General features: G+C 38.2%; 1 protein-coding gene across 1 annotated transcript in view; it reads right to left on the minus strand.

Annotated features, from left to right (window-relative positions):
- Positions 1–23,340, minus strand: part of pth1r (parathyroid hormone 1 receptor) — a 177,998-nt gene that overhangs the window by 91,887 nt on the left and 62,771 nt on the right. Inside the window, exon 2 of the mRNA XM_061979280.2 lies at positions 3,998–4,097. Within this exon, the coding sequence (XP_061835264.1) occupies positions 3,998–4,097 (100 nt within the window). The remainder of the gene's footprint in view (positions 1–3,997; positions 4,098–23,340) is intronic.

A 23,340-nucleotide genomic window follows, 5' to 3' on the forward strand; every position in this document is an offset into this window, starting at 1 on the left:
GTAGCAAGACTCACTTGGAAAAAAAAGATTCCTAATCTAAGTGGGACTTTCCTGGAGAAATAAATAAAGGTTGTTAATGCTGGCTTAGCTGTTTGCTCCAATTCTTCAGCATCGGTTATTTTAATAAATGACCTTATGGCAAAAGAGAGCTACGTTTTAATGCACTCCGCATCATTGGTTAAGTTGCCAAATGCTTACATAACACCAGTGAATGTTAGAAGAAATCCGCATATAGCCTATGCTAATGATTTTAGCCTCATTTCTACATGATACTTAACTCTTTCAGTTCATGCAACAACCGAATTGATTTTCAGCCCCAAGCGCGGTACAGTCATCAACAAGCGACTGCCACGGGGTCTTTACCGTCCCTAGCGGACCTTGTTGTTTGTGTTCATTGATTCATCTAACCGTAAAAAAAAAGCTCCTGGCACACTTCCTTGCTATATGCCACATGTGTCGTCACAAGGCTTCACGTTATCTCCATGTGGAAGCGCCCCCCATAGCAAAGCCCGCTCGGCTCCATAAGACCATTTAGCTGCATAAAATGTCCCCATGTCCCTCAGCCTTTCATTTCCAAGTCAATAAAGCTAGAGGAAAGTCACTCCATTGGAAAGCTAATCAAGGGTAATGCATTTTGTGAGCCATGAGCAGCCTCTTTGGGTTGGAATGATTGTGTTTTTTATTCAAGCTCCCACGCTCAACACTCTTGACGCACGGAGGGATTGAACAGTGACTTCCTGCTGATGGTCACTGCATCTTATTATACACTATTTTGCCAAAAGTATTTGGCCACCCATCCAAATGATGAGAATCAGGTGTCCTAATCACTTGGCCCGGCCACAGGTGTATAAAATCAAGCACTTAGGCAAGGAGACTGTTTCTAAAAACATTTGTGAAAGAATGGGCCGATCTCAGGAGCTCAGTGATTTCCAGCGTGGAACTGTCATAGGATGCCACCTGTGCAACAAATCCAGTCGTGAAATTTCCTCGCTCCTAAATATTCCAAAGTCAACTGTCGGCTTCATTATAAGAAAATTTAAGGTTTGGGAACAACAGCAACTCAGCCCCGAAGTGGTAGGCCACGTAAACTGACAGAGAAGGGTCAGCGGATGCTGAAGCGCATAGTGCAAAGAGGTCGCCAATTTTCTGCACAGTCGGTTTCTGCAGAGCTCCAAACTTCATGTGACCTTCCAATTAGCCCACGTACAGTACACAGAGAGCTTCATGGAATGGGTCTCCATGGCCGAGCAGCTGCATCTAAGCCAGACATTACCAAGTCCGATGCAAAATGTCGGATGCAGTGGTGTAAAGCACGTCGCCACTGGACCCTAGAGCAGTGGCGACGCCTTGTCTGGAGTGATGAATCACGCTTTTCCATCTGGCAATCTGATGGACGAGTCTGGGTTTGGAGGTTTCCAGGAGAACGGTACATTTCGGGTTGCATTGTGTGAAATTTGGTGGAGGAGGAATTATGGTGTGGGGTTGTTTTTCAAAAGTTGGGCTTGGCCCCTTAGTTCCAGTGAAATTAACTTTAAATGCTCCAGGATACCAAAACATTTTGGACAATTCCATGCTCCCAACCTTGTGGGAACAGTTTGGAGTGGACCCCTCCTCTTCCAACATGACTGTGCACCAGTGCACAAAGCAAGGTCCATAAAGACATGGATGACAGAGTCTGGTGTGGATGAACTTGACTGGCCTGCACAGAGTCCTGACCTGAACCCGATAAAACACCTTTGGGATGAATTAGAACGGAGACAGAGAGCCAGGCCTTCTCGGCCAACATCAGTGTGTGACCTCACCAATGCGCTTTTGGAAAAATGGTCGAAAATTCCTATAGACACACTCCGCAACCTTGTGGACAGCCTTCACAGAAGAGTTGAAGCTGTAATAGCTGCAAAAGGTGGACCGACATCATACTGAACCCTATGGGTTAGGAATGGGATGGCACTTCAAGTTCATATGTGAGTCAAGGCAGGTGGCCAAATACTTTTGGCAAAACAGTGTATATTTATTTGATCTGTTTTTTTTTCCCAAATGAAAGTCATATCTCCTCAAGGTGGTCATGAGTTTAGAACATTCCATGGTTAGGAAGCACTCCCATAAAGGAATTAAAAACCCAGGAAGGTTTGGTTTGTAATTACAAGACTTGCTGAAGAACTAGTTATGTGTGCATGGCGGAAGAATACCTAGTCACTTGTAGCTTACTCTAAAGGACAAAGTTGCCTCTTTTCTCTCTCGCCAACCTTCCGCCCTTTATTGTGCCTCCCAAGCATGCGACAGACGCCCATGATGGTCGTCAGTAAAGAAAACCGCCATGCATGGAAGTGAAATTAGACACAACTTCGGCAAATGGGTTCACATGTATAAATGCATGCTAAAGTTACCTGTAAATACATTTTTTTAAATAAAATACAGTGTCCTAAACATTGATTTGATGGTAAATTTAATGAATGCTATTTTAAAAAGTAATCTAAACGAACTTAGAATGCTGTAATAAAAAAAATAATAATTCAAATAGGGTTTGTTGATAACTTAATTTAGAATTCACGGTGAAATGTGATTTATTCAGAAATGTTATAACAGTAGGGAAGGGATTCATATGCCCCCATTCCTGGGTGGATCTCGCATGAGAGGACTTAGACTTATACTTATACAAACTATATTGATTCACAAGTGACCATTTTCACACAGTATTTCAGTTACAATGGATGGAAAGGGTAAGGATTAAAAGGATAATGCAGGTATAAAGTAGACTAAAAATCTACCATAGTAGCAATATAAAATATAACATATGTAATATTGACACATTATAATATATCAGTGTATATTAGATTTTTATATAATATATACAATATATAACAAATCCCAATTACCATGTACAATATTACAGTATATGTACGAGGGGGGGTTAATAATTTTGCTATGCAGTCTGCTGAAAATGATGGAAAGCGCCACTCTACATAGCAACTGACGCTGTGGTTTAAATTAAAATTTCCACAAAACACAGTTTAAGATATTGAACACTCTGCCATACTGCCATATGGCGGCTAAAGTGGATAGGGCACCCCCTGATTTGTCACGTTTCATGTATCAGGTATGCCATGATAAATGGGGCCATATGAATCCTCCTTCAACTTTTATGTTTTTTTTTTTTTACATGTTTGTGCTTTAAGTTTATGTTATTTAAAAAAATCACACTTAAGTTGCATCTCTGGGTGTACACTCAGTCCTGGTACCCGAACACATTATCCAATCTGAAAAATTTGGAATAGTCTGCAAGTCACATGGTCTACGGGAAGTTGCATCATTCAGATTTTGCAGGCCTTAAGAAGGCCATTTATTTTTCTGTACATTTGAGATTTCAACTATGAATAGTGTTGAAATATTAGCAGTCTTGGTACCATTATTATTTATATACATTTTTAAAATACAATGTGTTCCCTCTAATCCCTGTGCTTAGTGTCAGCATGCTATGTGGCTACTGTATATTTCGTGTATTTGCTCACTCCTGTTACTTTCAGTCCAGTTACTGAAATTAGTCATCTTGGCCATAGGAACCATGTACAAAAAAAAAAAAGTTCCCTCACATAGGCCAAAACATATTTTAAGTTGTTCATCAGAATCAGAGTTGGAACATAGACAGACATTTTAGTTTATTTTAAGGGGTTTGACAAGCAAACAGCACATATTCCTTGGAATGCTCCTGGGTCAAATTAAAAAAAGGGAAGGAATGCAAATCAAAAATGACAACCAACACCAGCCGCTTACCCAGTCATAGAAAAAGATTGTATCTTGCTACAACTTATTACTGTTTCATTTAATTGTGCATTTAATCTATTTATTACTGTTTTTTATACGGCTTTGTGTATTCTGTGTACAAAGTAAGGGATTTAGGTGTTCATTTAAATATAATCACACACAAAAAAATTGACGTCCAACGTAGGAACCAAACCTGTTTATAAACGGGAGACCTTTTATGCGACTTACTACTCACCGGGAAATTTGTGCCTCGACTTGATGCTTTCACACTTGCGCTTGGCTTTGAACAGTAGCGCTATCTGCTCCTCTTTAGTGAGGACATCGTCTGCATGTGCCTGCAAGAAAAGATAACAAGAGAAAATCAAGTACATGATTTATGAATTCCTACATACATTACAAATTGTACAAATACAAAAATACAGCGGCACATTAGTACCTAGAGCAGGGGTCGGCAACCCAAAACGTTGAAAGAGCCATATTGGACCAAAAATCCAAAAAACTAATCTGTCTGGAGCCCCAAAAAATTAAAAGCCTTATATAAGTCTTACAATGAAGGCAAAACATGACGTAAGTGTCTATATTTAACTATATTAGCCTACTATCAAAATGTGTCGCGGGGTGACGCAAATCTTTGTTGACAGAAATGTTGAAATGTAATATTTATTCTACACATTTTTTACAACATTGGAAAACATTTGTAAATCAGAGGCTACTCAGAGGGTGAGATAACTCCTGGAAATTACTGGCTTTTAATGGCCAAAGGTATAGATGTGTGTCTCCAAGTTAAAGGAAATGGCAGGCTGTCTTCTTTTAATAGATTTATTACAATGTTTGGCAATCTAGGTAATGTTTGCTGTGGTCTGGAACAACATGGCACACAAACAACTATCTGAAATGCAGCCAATATTACATACAGTATAATGTGTCGTGAGACTTGCAAAACTAAATTATATACAAAGAGGATAAAAGTAAAGGATATTAAATGAGCTCAAATATATCTACAAATGAGGCATAATGATGCAATATGTACATACAGCTAGTCTAAATAGCATGTTAGCATTGATTAGCTTGCAGTCATGCACTGACCAAATATTCCTGATTAGCACTCCACACTAGTCAATAGCATCAACAAAGCACACCTTTGTGCATTCACGCACAGTATAAAAGGTTTGGTGGACAAAATGAGACAAAGAAGGAGAGAACAATTTTTTATGTAAACAAACTGTTGTGTCACACTCCACACTACGGTGAGTTCAAGAACTGCCAAAATTAGTAGGACAAAACGATGTTCACCAAATATTCTCATCAGTGAAGCATACACACAAATATATTAAACAGTGGGCTTTCTAACAATTTGGAAGGTTTGTGTCATGTTTGTCCTCAAACAAAAAAACATACTAAGACAAAACAAAAAAAGTTCCCATCTTTTTCCATTTTCAATCCTTTTTTTAAAGTGCCACGAGGGTGGCACTAAAGAGCCGCGGGTTGCTGATCCCCGACCTAGAGGATATCGGATATTAGCCCGATATAAGCAGAAAAACAAGTATCGGATGATATTAGCTTGCAACTGAAATACAAACAGTACTGCAGTGTGTTTACTACTTGTGCAAAACTCGGCAGTCGATTAACAGCTAAATGTTCTCCAATAAGCATACAATGTTGTTTTTTCTTGTATTTTAGTGAAGTCATTTGGTAAACAGGGCAGGCTAAACTATATACTACTAGGAGCTAGCAGCTACAGTGCACAGCAGCTAAGTACACAACAAGCTAGACATATGTAATAACGGTGCTGAATTGAACAATATTGCAGTCTAAATACCACATTTGTCAATATAAGCAACTATCAAATAATTATAGGAGCACACTACTTACATATACAAAGTTTCCAAGGCAGAAAAGTTCCACTAACAATCGTGTCTGGATCATTCAACTGCGTCATGAGAGTTATGCGCAGAATTTAATGAATTATTATGACCCCCAAGTGTCGCCAAATACCAAATTTCCACTTCATTTCAATTAAAGACAGCATAAGTCCATTGCAGAAAATTAAAATTAAATAGGTTAGTGTTTTTCATAAATACCATTGTATCTGTTTGATTAATGTCACTAGATCAAGCCTTTTCTCACATTACACACTGCAAAATAATTAAAAGTATGTGTGAAGATTTGTGCTGATATCGTATCGGATTAATATTGGCATTGGTCAATACTCAAGGCTCCAATATCAGTAATGATAAGAAGTAAAAAGAAAACAAAATATTAGTACCTAATAGGGGTGCATAAAAAATTATGCATGGTCTACAGGAAGTTGCATCATTCAGATCATCATTCTTCATTCATCCAATGTATTATTTGGTCAAAAAAGGACAGGTAGAATGAAAAAAGTCGGGCAAATCCAAGTACTGTAAAAACAGCATTATTAATTTGGTAATTGGATTGCTGCACGGTAAGCTAAAGTGATCATGTTTTAAAGTCCTATGTGAAAAACGCCTCAAAATGAACATTATAGAACTATCACAAAGCAGGGTGGCTTAGACTAAAGCTATCATTAAATTCAAGTTGAGGCACAACTGACTAAATTAAGATGTATTTTCATTTTTAAATTATTTTTCCAAGTAAACTCGGAAAAAAAGCTTGAAAGAGCGGCGGTTGAATCCACAACTTAAAACTTAAATCACACACAAGGGACATGTACTAGATTTTATTTTCAACATACTTTTATGCTGTTTTGTCATTCTTGACATTGACTTTTTGGGACAGACGCGACCCCTCCAGGTGCGGTTTTGGATTTTGCCAAAAACACGCTGTCTCCAAAGGGTGACAAGCTCAACATTCGCCGGTGGATCTCTTTTAAGTCACTCACTGAGAAATGTGCTGCCATTGATGGCGATGACTTCAAGGACCAAGGACAGGAACAGTATCAAGTACATTGGCGTTGTTAGGCCTATTTTAGGGGGGCTCAAGCCCCCCTAAAATATTCTTAAGCCCCCCTAAATAATTTGGTGTTATACATTTTTTTATTTTTTTTACAAATACATGCCGAAATATTCATTATAAAGTGGCCCGAATATGAGTTTAAATAAATAATCATATGACCTGTCATTATTCACTCAGTTTCCCCTCACTTCATAGCGTAAGGTAGAGAGCCCCTTTAGTGCGTCGGTATCCAATCCATTCCACTTGTTCATATAGAAAATGCCCACATCACTCAAAATCCAGTCCGCATTTTCTCTGCGACCTTGCTTGCGGTCCTGCAGGTGTACGAAGCACATTAGCACACAGCACTGCAGGTGCAGAACAAGAACGTGAATGGATGCAAAATGGACAAAAGAAACTTTTCAAGAAAGTAAGTATTCATCACTGCTTGTAGTAAAATGTATTAGCTCCACTTTACACCAGGTCTGTGTTTGACAAAAAGTTACATTCCCGCTCTAAAACAATGCTGCTACTTAGTTAGCTAGTTAGCCCGAAATGCATCATGAAGGTCCTGGTTATTTATAAAGTTAAATGTGCGCTCTTTTTTTACCATTTGCTATCTTTGGGGTTACTTCCTTCTGGAGCATCAGCTGTGTTTCTCACTTTACACATGCAGAACAGGAGCTGAGCTCATTCACATATGACTATCATCAGTAGATAATAATAATAATCACTCCACAACCCCTATTGACCTGTAGGAGTCAGGGCAGAGGAGCACAGAAAGTGAGAGGGGAGAGGCCTCTACTGGAAAGGTGAGTAGGAGAATAATGATACATATAAATAAATATTAAAACATTTTTTTTTAAATGGCTTATCAATAAGCCATTTGTTTTATTTATTTCTGGGTGGATTATGTTGACTATTGGTCCTCCTAATTGTCAATCATTCTGGTGATGTTACTTAAGGACATATACTGTATATATATATATATATATATATATACATATATATATATATTTAAATATACATATTATTTATATAATAGATTGTATTTATAATCTACTTTTCATTTGATTTCAAATCTCAAAGTGCTACAGAATTACAACCATTGGTGTTGTTAGGCCTATTTTGACGTTGTAATAAAAAAATAAATAGAAAATGGCTTATCGATAAACAATTTGTTTTATTTGATATATATATAGATATATATATGTATATATATATGTATATATATATATATATATATATATATATATATATATATATATACATACATACATACATACATACATACATACAGGTAAAAGCCAGTAAATTAGAATATTTTGAAAAACTTGATTTATTTCAGTAATTGCATTCAAAAGGTGTAACTTGTACATTATATTTATTCATTGCACACAGACTGATGCATTCAAATGTTTATTTCATTTAATTTTGATGATTTGAAGTGGCAACAAATGAAAATCCAAAATTCCGTGTGTCACAAAATTAGAATATTACTTAAGGCTAATACAAAAAAGGGATTTTTAGAAATGTTGGCCAACTGAAAAGTATGAAAATGAAAAATATGAGCATGTACAATACTCAATACTTGGTTGGAGCTCCTTTTGCCTCAATTACTGCGTTAATGCGGCGTGGCATGGAGTCGATGAGTTTCTGGCACTGCTCAGGTGTTATGAGAGCCCAGGTTGCTCTGATAGTGGCCTTCAACTCTTCTGCGTTTTTGGGTCTGGCATTCTGCATCTTCCTTTTTACAATACCCCACAGATTTTCTATGGGGCTAAGGTCAGGGGAGTTGGCGGGCCAATTTAGAACAGAAATACCATGGTCCGTAAACCAGGCACGGGTAGATTTTGCGCTGTGTGCAGGCGCCAAGTCCTGTTGGAACTTGAAATCTCCATCTCCATAGAGCAGGTCAGCAGCAGGAAGCATGAAGTGCTCTAAAACTTGCTGGTAGACGGCTGCGTTGACCCTGGATCTCAGGAAACAGAGTGGACCGACACCAGCAGATGACATGGCACCCCAAACCATCACCCAACCATGCAAATTTTGCATTTCCTTTGGAAATCGAGGTCCCAGAGTCTGGAGGAAGACAAGAGAGGCACAGGATCCACGTTGCCTGAAGTCTAGTGTAAAGTTTCCACCATCAGTGATGGTTTGGGGTGCCAAAGTATTTTGATACTTTGATATATTTCTGAATAAATAGGACCACAAACAATTGCATTATTGGCTTTATTTTAACAAAAACCTTTTACGGTACATTAAACATATATATCTTATTACAAGTTTGTCCTTAAATAAAATAGTGAACATACTAGACACCTTGTCTTTTAGTAGTAAGTAAACAAACAAAGGCTCCTAATTTGTCTGCTGACGTATGCAGTAACATATTGTGTCATTTTCCATTCTATTATTTTCTCAAAATTATTAAGGACAAGTGGTAGAAAATGAATTATTAATCTACTTGTTCATTTACTGTTAATATCTGCTTATTTTCTCTTTTAAAATGTTCTATCTACACTTCTGTTAAAATGTAATAATCACTTATTCTTCTGTTGTTTGGATGCTTTACATTATTTTTGAATGATACCACGAATTTAGGTATCGATCCGTTACCAAGTAGTTACAGGATCATACATTGGTCATATTCAAAGTCCTCATGTGTTCAGGGACATATTTCCTGAGTTTATAAACATAATATGAATTTAAAAAACCAAAAGAAGATTTTGTGATGCAAAAAAATATCTATGTAATCATAGTAGTATTGACTAGATACGCTCCTGTACTTGGTATCATTACAGTAGATGTTAGGTGTAGATCAACCAATGGTGTTTGTTTACATTTAGATGCCGGTGAGCTACGGTGTGTAGTGAAGCATGTTTAGCTATTCCTCGATGATACTTGTAAGAAACTTACTTTATTTGAAAGAAACTTACTTTAGAAGTAGCTACAACACTGCAGACTGCGGATGGACTTAAGCCGCTAGCTAACTAGCCATGTCTTAAAGCACCTCTTCCTGAGGGCGTTTCAGTGTTATAACTTCACCTTTATCGTTACTTTTTAAGCCAAAATTCGTCCGTTCTCCCTTTTCGGTCTACACACCGTGTCTGCTTGTAAGCCTCTTTGCTCATAAACCAGTAATGACACGGCGTGACTACGACGGGGGCCGGGGGGTTGGGTGACCGGTACTTTTTAGAGGCGGTATAGTGCCGAATATGATTCATTAGTATCTGGGTACTACACTAATATCAGTATATCGTACAAACCTACTTCTAACTTATATCAGTAGACTCCGTATGGGCGCGCTAAAAATGGTTGACGGAGTGGAGACGAAGTCAAAGCGGGCTTAGCCTGAAGAAGGGCTTCGGCACTTATGTAAGACCGCCCACAAATTGGTGCATTCAGAAAGCGGCTTGAAACAAAATCGATGCACAATTTTGACCAAAGCACCACCATTACATGTTATGTAGACCACAAGGAGCTGATTTAGAGTAGGAAAAAAAAAAATCATAATATGATCCCATTAGGAAGCAGTGTTGCAATGACATTCACAGCAAGTGTTTATTGGCAAGGACAAACATGCAGCAGCACATCTATTGCAATGTTGCACAGGAAGAAAATTACGATTGTGTCATTTCAGTTGAATTCAGGAGCGTGATTTTGACATTCATTCATTAATAAAATATATTATGTGAAATTTCATTAACATTTGCAAATACATGTGACTATTTTCATCATTTTGCTTATCTTGCTGTGAGACTGCTAAATGAACAGCCTGCCACTTTGCTGCCCCGGACCATCTTATTACCTCACTCTTCACCACCTCAATAATTGTGCTCTGGACATTGCATTGCTGCAACATCAACGTAACACCCATCAGACATCTGACTGTTCCCGCCCCCACACCCCTCTATACGCCATATTTTTGACAATGCTAAACTGTAGACTATGGTCAACCTGCACTTCAATGCAGTTTCTATGCCGCTGGACAAAGCTCAAACAAAATCTCGTTGACATGTATGACTTGAGTGTTATTATGACAATGACAATAAAGGAATTGATTGATTGATTGATTGATTGAGGGTGATTTTGTTTTGATTCAGCACATGTACACAAGGCAGTAGTTAAAGTTAAAGGCCTACTGAAACCCACTACTACCGACCACGCAGTCTGATAGTTTGTATATCAATGATGAAATCTTAACATTCCAACACATGCAAATACGGCCGGGTTAGCTTACTAAAGTGCAATTTTAAATTTTGCGCGAAATATCCTGCTGAAAACGCCTCGGTATGATGACGCCTGCGCGTGACGTCACGGATTGTAGAGGACATTTGGGGACAGCATGGTGGCCAGCTATTAAGTCGTCTGTTTTCATCGCAAAATTCCACAGTATTCTGGACATCTGTGTTGGTGAATCTTTTGCAATTTATTCAATGAACAATGGAGACAGCAAAGAAGAAAGCTGTAGGTGGGAAGCGGTGTATTGCGGCAGGTGTTGTGCCGGATAACGCACCACCGCCATAGAATGCACTCCCTGACTGTTGTGCCGAAAACACAGCCGGTGTTTCATTGTTTACATTCTCGAAAGATGACAGTCAAGCTTTACCATTGGCCTGTGGAGAACTGGGACAACAGAGACTCTTACCCGGAGGACTTTGAGTTGGATGCGCAGACGCGGTACCGTGAGTACGCATGCAATGCAGCTGCGGCTTCCAAACATTTGATCGCTTGCCCGTACGTGTGTGCCGCTATGTGCATGTCACGTACGTAACTTTGGGAACTTTGAGGAAATATATGTGCTGTATGAACTTTGGGGAGGTGAACGGTACTTTGGGCTGTGGGATTGAGTGTGTTGTGCAGGTGTTTGAGTTGTATTGGTGGGTTATATGGACGGGAGGGGGGAGGTGTTTGTTATGCGGGATTAAGTTGTGGCATATTAAATATAAGCCTGGTTGTGTTGTGGCTAATAGAGTATATATATGTCTTGTGTTTATTTACTGTTTTAGTCATTCTCAGCTGAATATCAGGTCCCACCCGCCTCTCACAGCATCTTCCCTATCAGAATCACTCCCACTGCCCTCTAGTCCTTCACTCTCACTTTCCTCATCCACGAATCTTTCATCCTCGCTCAAATTAATGGGGAAATCGTCGCTTTCTTGGTCCGAATCTCTCTTGCTGCTGGTGGCCATAATTGTAAACAATGTGCAGATGTGAGGAGCTCCACAACCTGTGACGTCACGCGCATATCGTCTGCTACTTCCGGTACAGGCAAGGCTTTTTTTTATCAGCGACCAAAAGTTGCGAACTTTATCGTCGATGTTCTCTACTAAATCCTTTCAGCAAAAATATGGCAATATCGCAAAATGATCAAGTATGACACATAGAATGGACCTGCTATCCCCGTTTAAATAAGAACATCACATTTCAGTAGGCCTTTAAAGTTCCAATGATTGTCACACACACACAAAGTGTGGCAAAATTATTCTCTGCATTTGACCCATCACCCTTGATCACCCCCTGGGAGGTGAGGGGAGCAGTGAGCAGCAGCGGTGGCCGCGCCTGGGAATAATTTTTGGTGATTTAACCCCCAATTCCAACACTTTATGCTGAGTGCCAAGCAGGGAGGTAATGGGTCCCATTTTTATAGTCTTTGGTATGTTGAGCTGCGGTAAAATAATTAAATGAACAAAATGAGGCGGTGGTAAAAAAGGTCAATACATGCAAAGGCTCCTATTTAAACAAGACTGCGCTTCATTGACTTACCGGTCAGAACATTTACACAATCTAATGAGAATCCAATCTAAGTGCTGCTTAAAAAAATGCAGCAAATAATGACGTTAATTTTTTGTGTGTGTGATACCACCACAGAGAAGATAATGTGCGATTTGAAACATTTTATATTTTTTTGACCAATGTTTTATGTTAATGTTGTATTAATGATGCAATCCCTAAAAGTCTGCTTAATTTTTTGATAATTTGGTGGAATTCCAAAAATAGCCAATTCTGCACAAGGCGTCAACTTAAAATTTAGTGCATCTGCAAGATGTTTAAAATTTTAATCCAGTAGTCTTTCAGACAGGTACAGGCCAGAACATGTGTGTCATGTTTGCAGGAGTCGATTGACATCGATTACATGTGTCTGCAACATTGGCATACATTTTGGAAAGTTTAGCGTTAGTAAAATATATGCGATGGACAACCATACTAATAGTACTATTAGTGGACCAGCAGCACGCACAATCATGTGTGCTTACGGACTGTATCCCTTGCAGACTGTATTGATGTATATTGATATATAATGTAGGAACCAGAATATTAATAACAGAAAGAAACAACCCTTTTGTGTGAATGAGTGTGAATGGAGGAGGGAGGTTTTTTGGGTTGATGCACTAATTGTAAGTGTATCTTGTGTTTTTTATGTTGATTTAATAAAATAAAAAATAAATAAATAAAAACAAAAAACTATACCGATAATTTCCGATATTACATTTTAACGCATTTATCGGCATCTCTAGAAATGACCATTAAGCACTCTTGAAATATGACTTAAAGGACCTGCTCAGTGGTTTTGTGATTAGAGTGTCCGTCCTGAGACTGGTAGGTCGTGAGTTCAAACCCCGGCCGAGTCATACCAAAGACTATAAAAATGGGACCCGTTGCCTCCCTGCTTGGCACTCAGCATCAAGGGTTGGAATTGGGGGTTAAATCACCAAAATAATTCCCGAGCGCGGCCACCGCTGCTGCTCACTCCTCCCCTCACCTCCCAGCGGGGTGAACATGGGGATGGGTCAAATGCAGAGGGTAATTTCACCACACCTAGTGCGTGTCTGACTATCGTTGGGACTTCAACTAACTTCAACTTAAAACATTGCAGGTACATTTAATAAAGATTTTACCATGGCGACAGTTTGACCCTGGTACGGATTAATTACGTTTGCACGTTTTTAATGGGAAAACTATCGCTTTAACGCTTGAATTGTATGGAAAAGAAACCACTGTCAAAGGCAAACATGGAGGTTGATATATCAGAAGAGAGAATGTTAGGCGACATCGGCCTTGGCAGACATGTTCTCGTAGCCTTCACGTTATTGTTACCACATGTGCAAAAGCGCCGTTGATGACATGTTCTTCTTTGTGTACTTGAATCCACAGTCCTGACCTTCTTTCCTCTCCATTATCTTCACAAATCAGACAAGAGGTTTCAAAAGCTGCACACAAGGACACGTTCAAAATGAAAGTGTACGCATACGTTATTTTCATTGCGACTGAATACATGTAAAACCCCGGCACCTAATTTATAAAGCTTCTGCGGCCTCGCTGCACACCAAACCACGATACGTCAGCCGCCCCGCCGTTTTTTTTTTTTTTACTATTTTCAGCCTGGAAACGAAGACGGCCAGTCTGCGGAGGAGCTTAGAGATTGGAGACGCTTATGGCCGTGCACGGCAAACAGCCACACACGGAATAACATCTCCAACCACAGGCGAACAAGGATGGATGCTAACTGTTTGCAGTGCTGATGTGAGTCAATATAAAATATTCCACAGGAGGCCCCTCAGAACTATATACGTGAAAGGTTACTTTCGGAAATGATTATCTTGCTTCAGAAAAGGCGAGACGAGCATATTTGAAAGATGCTGTCCTCATCATGGCACTGATTATATCGTCAAGTTTGAAAGGCAACAAATGAGATCTTTTGCAGCAGATGGAGATTAGTCATCAGCATAGATTTCCAGATGACACACTGCACATTTAGGATAAAAAAAAACCCCAAAAAAACTCATCTTAATGTGTGATTTACCATAAAGAGAATTAGATTTTTATACATTACAAATGAAACCACTGCTTCTACATTCAGTTAGTCAGACACACTTAGGATACAAGCAAAAAGCAGCAATAAGACTCATCACAATAAGACAATAAATTGTTTAAAATTGGGATTAAATCTATATTGTATCTCCAGTGAAATAAAGTGGCTCCTTTAAAATTGACAATATTCCATTAACTTTTTTTGGATTTCCCATTAGAAATAATGGAAGTACCAGACTCGCTCCTGATGTTGCTGTCTGATATCAGTGCGATACAAGCACAAAAAACAAGTGTCAAATCATATCGGCTTGCATCTAAAGTCTCCGATATAAGCGCCATACTTGCCAACTTTGAGACCTCCGAATTCGGAAGATTGTGTGTGTGTGGGCGGGGTCAAGGTGGGCGGGACGTGCCGGGGGGCGGCGTTAAGGGGGGAGGAGTATATTTATAGCGAAAATTCACTCAAATATTTCTTATATATATATATATATATATATATATATATATATATATACATCCATCCATCCATTTTCTACCGCTTATTCCCTTCGGGGTCGCGGGGGGCGCTGGAGCCTATCTCAGCTACAATCGGGCGAAAGGCGTTGTACACCCTGGACAAGTCGCCACCTCATCGCAGGGCCAACACAGATAGACAGACAACATTCACACTCACATTCACACACTAGGGACCATTTAGTGTTGCCAATCAACCTACCCCTAGGTGCATGTATATATATATATATATATATATATATATATATATATATATATATATATATATATATATATATATATATATATATATATATATACATATATATATATAAGAAACACTTGAATTTCAGTGTTCATTTATTTACAAATACACACACAAACCACTCCTCTCTACTCATTGTTGTATTTGAAAGTGCAATGCTTTGCAGCCAGTAGCACAGCCTTTGAAGGAGCATAGGTATGGGCAGCATCTGTGAAATTGAATTTGCAAGAAAGGAGTGAGTTCAGGGTTGAATTGTCCATCCTCTATCTATTCTCTGTCACTATCTTTCTAACCAGCTTTTCTAACCATACTGTTATGTTTTTGGACATTACTACTTGCCGTAGTTTTGAAGCAATGCATGATGGGAATCCGGATGTTGTGTGTCAGTGAATTAACGTGCCGGCTGGGATAAACACACGCTGAGAAATAGATCCGTGCCTGCCGACTTTATGGGTTATAGATAAACCTATGGATAACGGAGACATATATAATAGAGACATATATCATAGTCTCCTTCTTGTTGTGAGTGTAGTTGCGCACCGAGCTCCAAAAGCCGTAGATGTTATAACGTGACTGGGCCGGCCGGCACGCTGTTTATATGGAGGAAAAGTGGACGTGACGACAGGCTGTGCTCACTCAGGTCCGGCTGGAAATCGGGAGAAATTCGGGAGTCTCCCGGAAAATTCGGGAGGGTTGGCAAGCGCTCCGAAAGCTGGACAGCCAGTTAACAAGTGCACAAAGTTGGTCTTGTATTTCAGTGAACAGTCATTTACAAAAGTTAAACGGTAAGCTATGGCTCCTCGGAGCTTGCAGCTACACAACAGCAAGACATAATAAGTGTAATAAATTTTGCAGTCTAAAACACTAAATTTGTCGATATAAACGAGCATCGAATAATTATAGTTGGATATTACTTACAGATACAATGTATCCAAGAAAGTATCCAGTAACGAACGTGTCCGCATCATTCAACTTACTGCATCATGATCTTGACTTTAAAAAATGCTGTACCCACTGGGAGTTAAAAAAAAAAAAAAATTACCACTCAACTTCAACGTAAAAATAGTAAAAGTCCATTACAGATGGTTGATAATAAATAGGTTTTTGTTTTCCATACCTACGATTGTTTGCTGTCTGAGTAATTTTACTTGGTCAAGCCTTTTCTAACATTCCGCAGAACAACATAATACAAGTATGTATGATTCGTGCTGATATTGTTAAGGATCAAGATCAGTATCAGCCAATACTCAAGGTTCCGATATCCGTTTAGAAAAAATAAATAAAAGGCTTAAGTATTACATTTTTTATAATATTTTAATATTTCAGAACATTTTACTGTCGTTTGGTCAGTTTTGGATACTATGTATCTATGTAATGTATATATTTGAAAAAATAACATAAAAACATCTACACACACACACACACACACACACACACACACACACACACACACACACACACACACACACACACACACACACAACACATATATATATCCATCCATTTTCTACCGCTTATTCCCTTTGGGGTCGCGGGGGGCGCTGGAGCCTATCTCAGCTACAATCGGGCGGAAGGCGGGGTATATATATATATATATATATATATATATATATATATATATATATATATATATATATATATATATATATATATATATATACATATATATACACATACACACATAATTATTGTTTACTTGCTTGTTTGTCTCCATAATTCATTTATAAATAATTATTTTACAAGAAATAATAGGAATATGTGAAACTTCAACTGCAGTGTCCATTAACTTTTATTTTACCCAATATTTTTTTCACAGTACTCATTGAATCATTTCGGATTGAATTGTTTTAACAAAATGAGATCGTCCCTGAATCGTATCAGCAATCACAAATATCGAATTAAATCGTTGTTAAAACGAATCATATATATATATATATATATATATATATATATATATATATACATATACATATATATATATATATATATTTACACATATATACACATATATATAAGTACATACATATATATATATATATATATGTGTATATATATATATGTACATATATATATATATGTATATATATATATATATATATATATATATGTATATATATTTACACATATATACACATATATATAAGTATATACATATATATATATATATATGTGTATATATATATATGTACATATATATATATATATATATATGGATATATATATATATATGTATATGTATGTGTGGGGAAAAAATCACAAGACTATTTCATCTCTACAGGCCTGTTTCATGAGGGGGGGTACCCTCAATCATCAGGAGATGAAAAAAAAAAATAAATAAAAAATCTCCTGATGATTGAGGGTACCCCCCCTCATGAAACAGGCGTGTAGAGATGAAATAGTCTTGTGATTTTTTTTCCCACACATACATATATTGCGCTCTACTACGGTATCGAGCACTATTTTTTGGATAACCTTATTAAGACATATATATATATATGTATATACATATACAGTATATAAGTGTATATATGTGTAAATATATATATATATACATATATACATATTTACACATATATATATATGTATATACATATATTATATATATGTATATATATATATAGTGTGAAGTGAATTACATTTATATAGCGCTTTTTCTCCAGTGACTCAAAGCGCTTTACATAGTGAAACCCAATATCTAAGTTACATTTAAACCAGTGTGGGTGGCACTGGGAGCAGTTGGGTAAAGTGTCTTGCCCAAGGACACAACGGCAGTGACTAGGATGGCGGAAGCGGGGATCGAACCTGCAACCCTCAAATTGCTGGCACGGCCGCTCTACCAACTGAGCTATACCGTCCCATATATATATATATATATATATATATATATATATATATATATATATATATATATATATATATATATATATATATATATATATATATATATATATATATATATATATATATATATATATATATATATATATATATATATATAAGGGCTTCACGGTGGCAGAGGGGTTAGTGCATCTGCCTCACAATACGAAGGTCCTGAGTAGTCTTGGGTTCAATCCCGGGCTCGGGATCTTTCTATGTGGAGTTTGCATGTTCTCCCCGTGACTGCGTGGGTTCCCTCCGGGTACTCCGGCTTCCTCCCACTTCCAAAGACATGCACCTGGGGATAAGTTGATTGGCAACACTAAATTGGCCCTAGTGTGTGGATGTGAGTGTGAATGTTGTCTGTCTATCTGTGTTGGCCCTGCGATGAGGTGGCGACTTGTCCAGGGTGTACCCCGCCTTCCGCCCGATTGTAGCTGAGATAGGCTCCAGCGCCCCCGCGACCTCAAAGGGAATAAGCGGTAGAAAATGGATGGATGGATGGATATATATATATATATATATATATATATATATATATATATATATATATATATACACACACACTTATATACTGTATATATGTATACATGTGAATCTATATGTTTATATATATATGTAAATGTATATATGTATATGTATATATATATATGTATATCCATCCATTTTCTACTGCTTATCCCTTTTGGGGTCGCGGGGGGTGCTGGAGCCTATCTATATGTATATGCGTATATATGTACTGTATATGTATATAATTCGTTTTAACGATTTTATTCGATATTTCAAAATTATTCAATATTTAAAAAAAATACTGGGTAAAATAAAAGTAACCGGACACTGCAGATGACATTTCCCATATTCCTATTATTTCTTGTAAGATGATTATTTATGAATGAATTATGGATACAAACAAGCAAGTAAACAACAATTAATGGCCAATTCATTCACATCTTATTGGAATAAAGTGCAACCAACACCTTAAGTTGAATTAACAAGAGAAAACACTTTCTGCTCACATTATCTACATTCAAGCAATTTTCAAAAAAAGTACAGTGTTGCAGCTTTATCAATAGGCTCTTTTCCACCGCAGGAACTGGATAAATAAAAGTTCCCTCTGTGTTTCTACCAAAAACTACTCTGGTATATTTAGTTCTTCCGGAACTTTTCGGAGATCTTGTCAGCTTGGTGGGACTTTTGGAAGGTTCCTGGAACCTTTTCGGGGGCGGGCTGTGCTGTCGACAGCTAATTGGCTGAACGCGGTTGGGGGCGTTCCTCAAACGTATTTTTACAAATCACGAGCACCATTAAAATATGTGCGACAAATTGTTTATTTCTTATTTCTTGTGTATTTCTATTACAATGTGCATATGTATGTGTGTTTATATGTACACTATATGTATCTCCCGGTATGTGCAGGCTCCAGCCACCCAGAGAACCCAACCTAAAACAGCAGCTGCGGTGCCCAATGCTAACGTAGTCAGCTAATGCTAAACGTAAGTTCGTGTTGCCGGCGTGAGACACTTACATTTATCCAAAAAGGGACAAGCGGCAGAAAATGGATGGATGGATGGATATTGTAATTTACAGCTGAAATGGACCAAAGGAATCCGATGACCCTCACAAATTCATCATTTACTGAGAGGACGACTCTCCGACTGTTGGACACTGCGGACAAAAGCCAGAATTTTTATGTGAAACCTAGTACGTTTTGTTTTTAAACTATATTGTAAATATAGTAAATAATTCAATGCATATACTCTGATGATTAACTTGTGTGATGACTGTATTATGCTGATAGTATATATTTGTACCATGAATTGATTAACGTGGACCCCGACTTAAACAAGTTGAAAAACTTATTCGGGTGTTACCATTTAGTGGTCAATTGTACGGAATATGTACTGTACTGTGCCATCTACTAATAAAAGTTTCAATCAATCAATCAATCAATCAATGATTATGTATATTATTGCTTTGTATTTTATTTACATACACTTTAATAAAAGAAACATGACCTAATAGTGTTTGTTTATTTGCATGGTATTAGTGTAGAAATATAATGTACCACTCATCGATACGTCATCAGCTTGATTTCTATAAACTACCTGAACTGTGAAATGCGGTGGAAACACAAACCACACAAGTCCACAGGAACTTTTAGTTCCAGGAACTAGAGGTGACAGGAAAACTATTGTGTTGTGTCGTTTGTATTTGTCGTGGCTTTTGCGATCGTGCTGTAGCTGAAAGATATGATATTGTAATGAGAAGGAGAGACAGTCGAAAATACACAATCACCCCGGATTTCCACTGGATCAAAAAATGTCTCAGGACGGCGTCACCACGAGATCATCCCAAGTCCGGCAATCTCCACCTCTGTTCTGTTGCGGCTTCGTCAAAGCTGCGAAATAGCGCATACTTTTACGAGATCTCGCGAATCCGTGCGTTATCACGTAATAAGGGTAGTTTTAATACAAACCCTGTTTCTATATGAGTTAGGAAATTGTGTTAGATGTAAATATAAACGGAATACAATGATTTTGCAAATCATTTTCAACCCATAATCAGTTGAATATGCTACAAAGACAACATATTTGATGTTCAAACTGATAAACATTTTTTTTTGCAAATAATCATTAACTTTAGAATTTGATGCCAGCAACACGTGACAAAGAAGTTGGGAAAGGTGGCAATAAATACTGATAAAGTTGAGGAATGCTCATCAAACACTTATTTGGAACATCCCACAGGTGAACAGGCAAATTGGGAACAGGTGGGTGCCATGATTGCGTATAAAAGTAGATTCCATGAAATTCTCAGTCATTTACAAACAAGGATGGGGCGAGGGTCATCACTTTGTCAACAAATGCGTGAGTAAATTGTTGAACAGTTTAAGAAAAACCTTTCTCAACCAGCTATTGCAAGGAATTTAGGGATTTCACCATCTACGCTCCGTAATATCATCAAAGGGTTCAGAGAATCTGGAGAAATCACTGCACGTAAGCAGCTAAGCCTGTGACCTTCGATCCCTCAGGCTGTACTGCATCAATAAGCGACATCAGTGTGTAAAGGATATCACCACATGGGCTCAGGAACACTTCAGAAACCCACTGTCAGTAACTACAGTTGGTCGCTACATCTGTAAGTGCAAGTTAAAGCTCTCCTATGCAAGGCGAAAACCGTTTATCAACAACACCCAGAAACGCCGTCGGCTTCGCTGGGCCTGAGCTCATCTAAGATGGACTGATACAAAGTGGAAAAGTGTTCTGTGGTCTGACGAGTCCACATTTCAAATTGTTTTTGGAAACTGTGGACGTCGTGTCCTCCGGACCAAAGAGGAAAAAAATCATCCGGATTGTTATAGGCGCAAAGTTGAAAAGCCAGCATCTGTGATGGTATGGGGGTGTATTAGTGCCCAAGACATGGGTAACTTACACATCTGTGAAGGCGCCATTAATGCTGAAAGGTACGTACACATTTTGGAGCAACATATGTTGCCATCCAAGCAACGTTACCATGGACGCCCCTGCTTATTTCAGCAAGACAATGCCAAGCCCCGTGTTACATCAACGTGGCTTCATAGTAAATGAGTGCGGGTACTAGACTAGCCTGCCTGTAGTCCAGACCTGTCTCCCATTGAAAATGTGTGGCGCATTATGAAGCCTAAAATACCACAACGGAGACCCCCGGACTGTTGAACAACTTAAGCTGTACATCAAGCAAGAATGGGAAAGAATTCCACCTGAGAAGCTTAAAAAATGTGTCTCCTCAGTTCCCAAACGTTTACTGAGTGTTGTTAAAAGGAAAGGCCATGTAACACAGTGGTGAACATGCCCTTTCCCAACTACTTTGGCACGTGTTGCAGTCATGAAATTCTAAGTTAATTATTATTTGCAAAAAAAAATAAAGTTTATGAGTTTGAACATCAAATATCTTGTCTTTGTAGTGCATTCAATTGAATATGGGTTGGAAAGGATTTGCAAATCATTGTATTCCGTTTATATTTACATCTAACACAATTTCCCAACTCATATGGAAACGGGGTTTGTAAAGCCAACCACATACAGTTTATTCTGTCCTTCCAAAGGAGCAGAAGTAAATAAACTTGGCCCTGCCATTAATAACAGGTGCTTAACGGCAACACCGACAACTTTATTTTTTTAGCAAGTAACAATACAACAGTGACCTCATCTCGGGTAAGCGTGTCACAACAACAACTCCCCTGCTTTCTCGGTGTCCATATCAGCTGGTATTTGACCAGGAACCCATATCTTCCAACAGCTTCCCATGATATGCCTGTATATTATTCTTTAATTTTGGACCTCCTGAATCATCCATTTGTGTCAACGAGGTGAAATTTCATCTGAAAACCTTTGACATGCTGACTTTGTGTCTGTCGCCACTAGGGTTGTACGGTATACCAGTACTAGTATAGTATGGCGGTACTAATGAATCAAAAACGGTACTATACTGTTTGAAAAGTACCGGTTCTCGGGCATGACGTCACATTGTGACATTGCTGGTTTTACGAGCAGAGGAGCATGTTCGGCAGCGCACAATCACAGAATACTTACAAGCAGACACGGTGTGTAGTTAGAAAAGGGAGAACGGACGCATTTTGGCCTAAAAACTAAAGATAAAGGTGAAGTTATAACGCTGCAACGCCCTCAGGTAGAGGTGCTTTAAGACATGACTAGCGAGCTAGCGGCGAACATCCATCCGCAGTCTGCAGTGTTTTAGCTACTTCTAAATCACTAATCCTTGCCTCCATGGCGACGAATAAAGTACGTTTCTTACAAGTATCATCCCTGCAGGACGAGGAATAGCTGCTACACTCCGTAAGAGGATACGATAGCTCACAGGGGTCACCACTAATAAACAAATGCCATGGGTGAATCTACACCTGACATCCAGTCTAATGATACCAAATACAATAGCGGATCTAGTCGATACTACTATGATTACATCAATATTTTTTATCGTTAAAAATTCATATTTTGTTTATAAACTCAGGAAATATGTCCCTGGACACATGAGGACTTTGAATATGACCAATGTATGATCCGGTGACTACTTGGTATCGGATCCATACCTACATTTGTGGTATCATCCAAAACTAATGTAAAGCATTAGAGCAGAAGAATAAGTAATTATTACATTTTAACAGAAGTGTAGATAGAACATGTTGAAACAGAAAATAACCAGATATTAACAAGTGG

Source organism: Nerophis lumbriciformis, linkage group LG19, assembly GCF_033978685.3.
Source record: "Nerophis lumbriciformis linkage group LG19, RoL_Nlum_v2.1, whole genome shotgun sequence".
Classification (NCBI taxonomy): Eukaryota; Metazoa; Chordata; class Actinopteri; order Syngnathiformes; family Syngnathidae; genus Nerophis; species Nerophis lumbriciformis.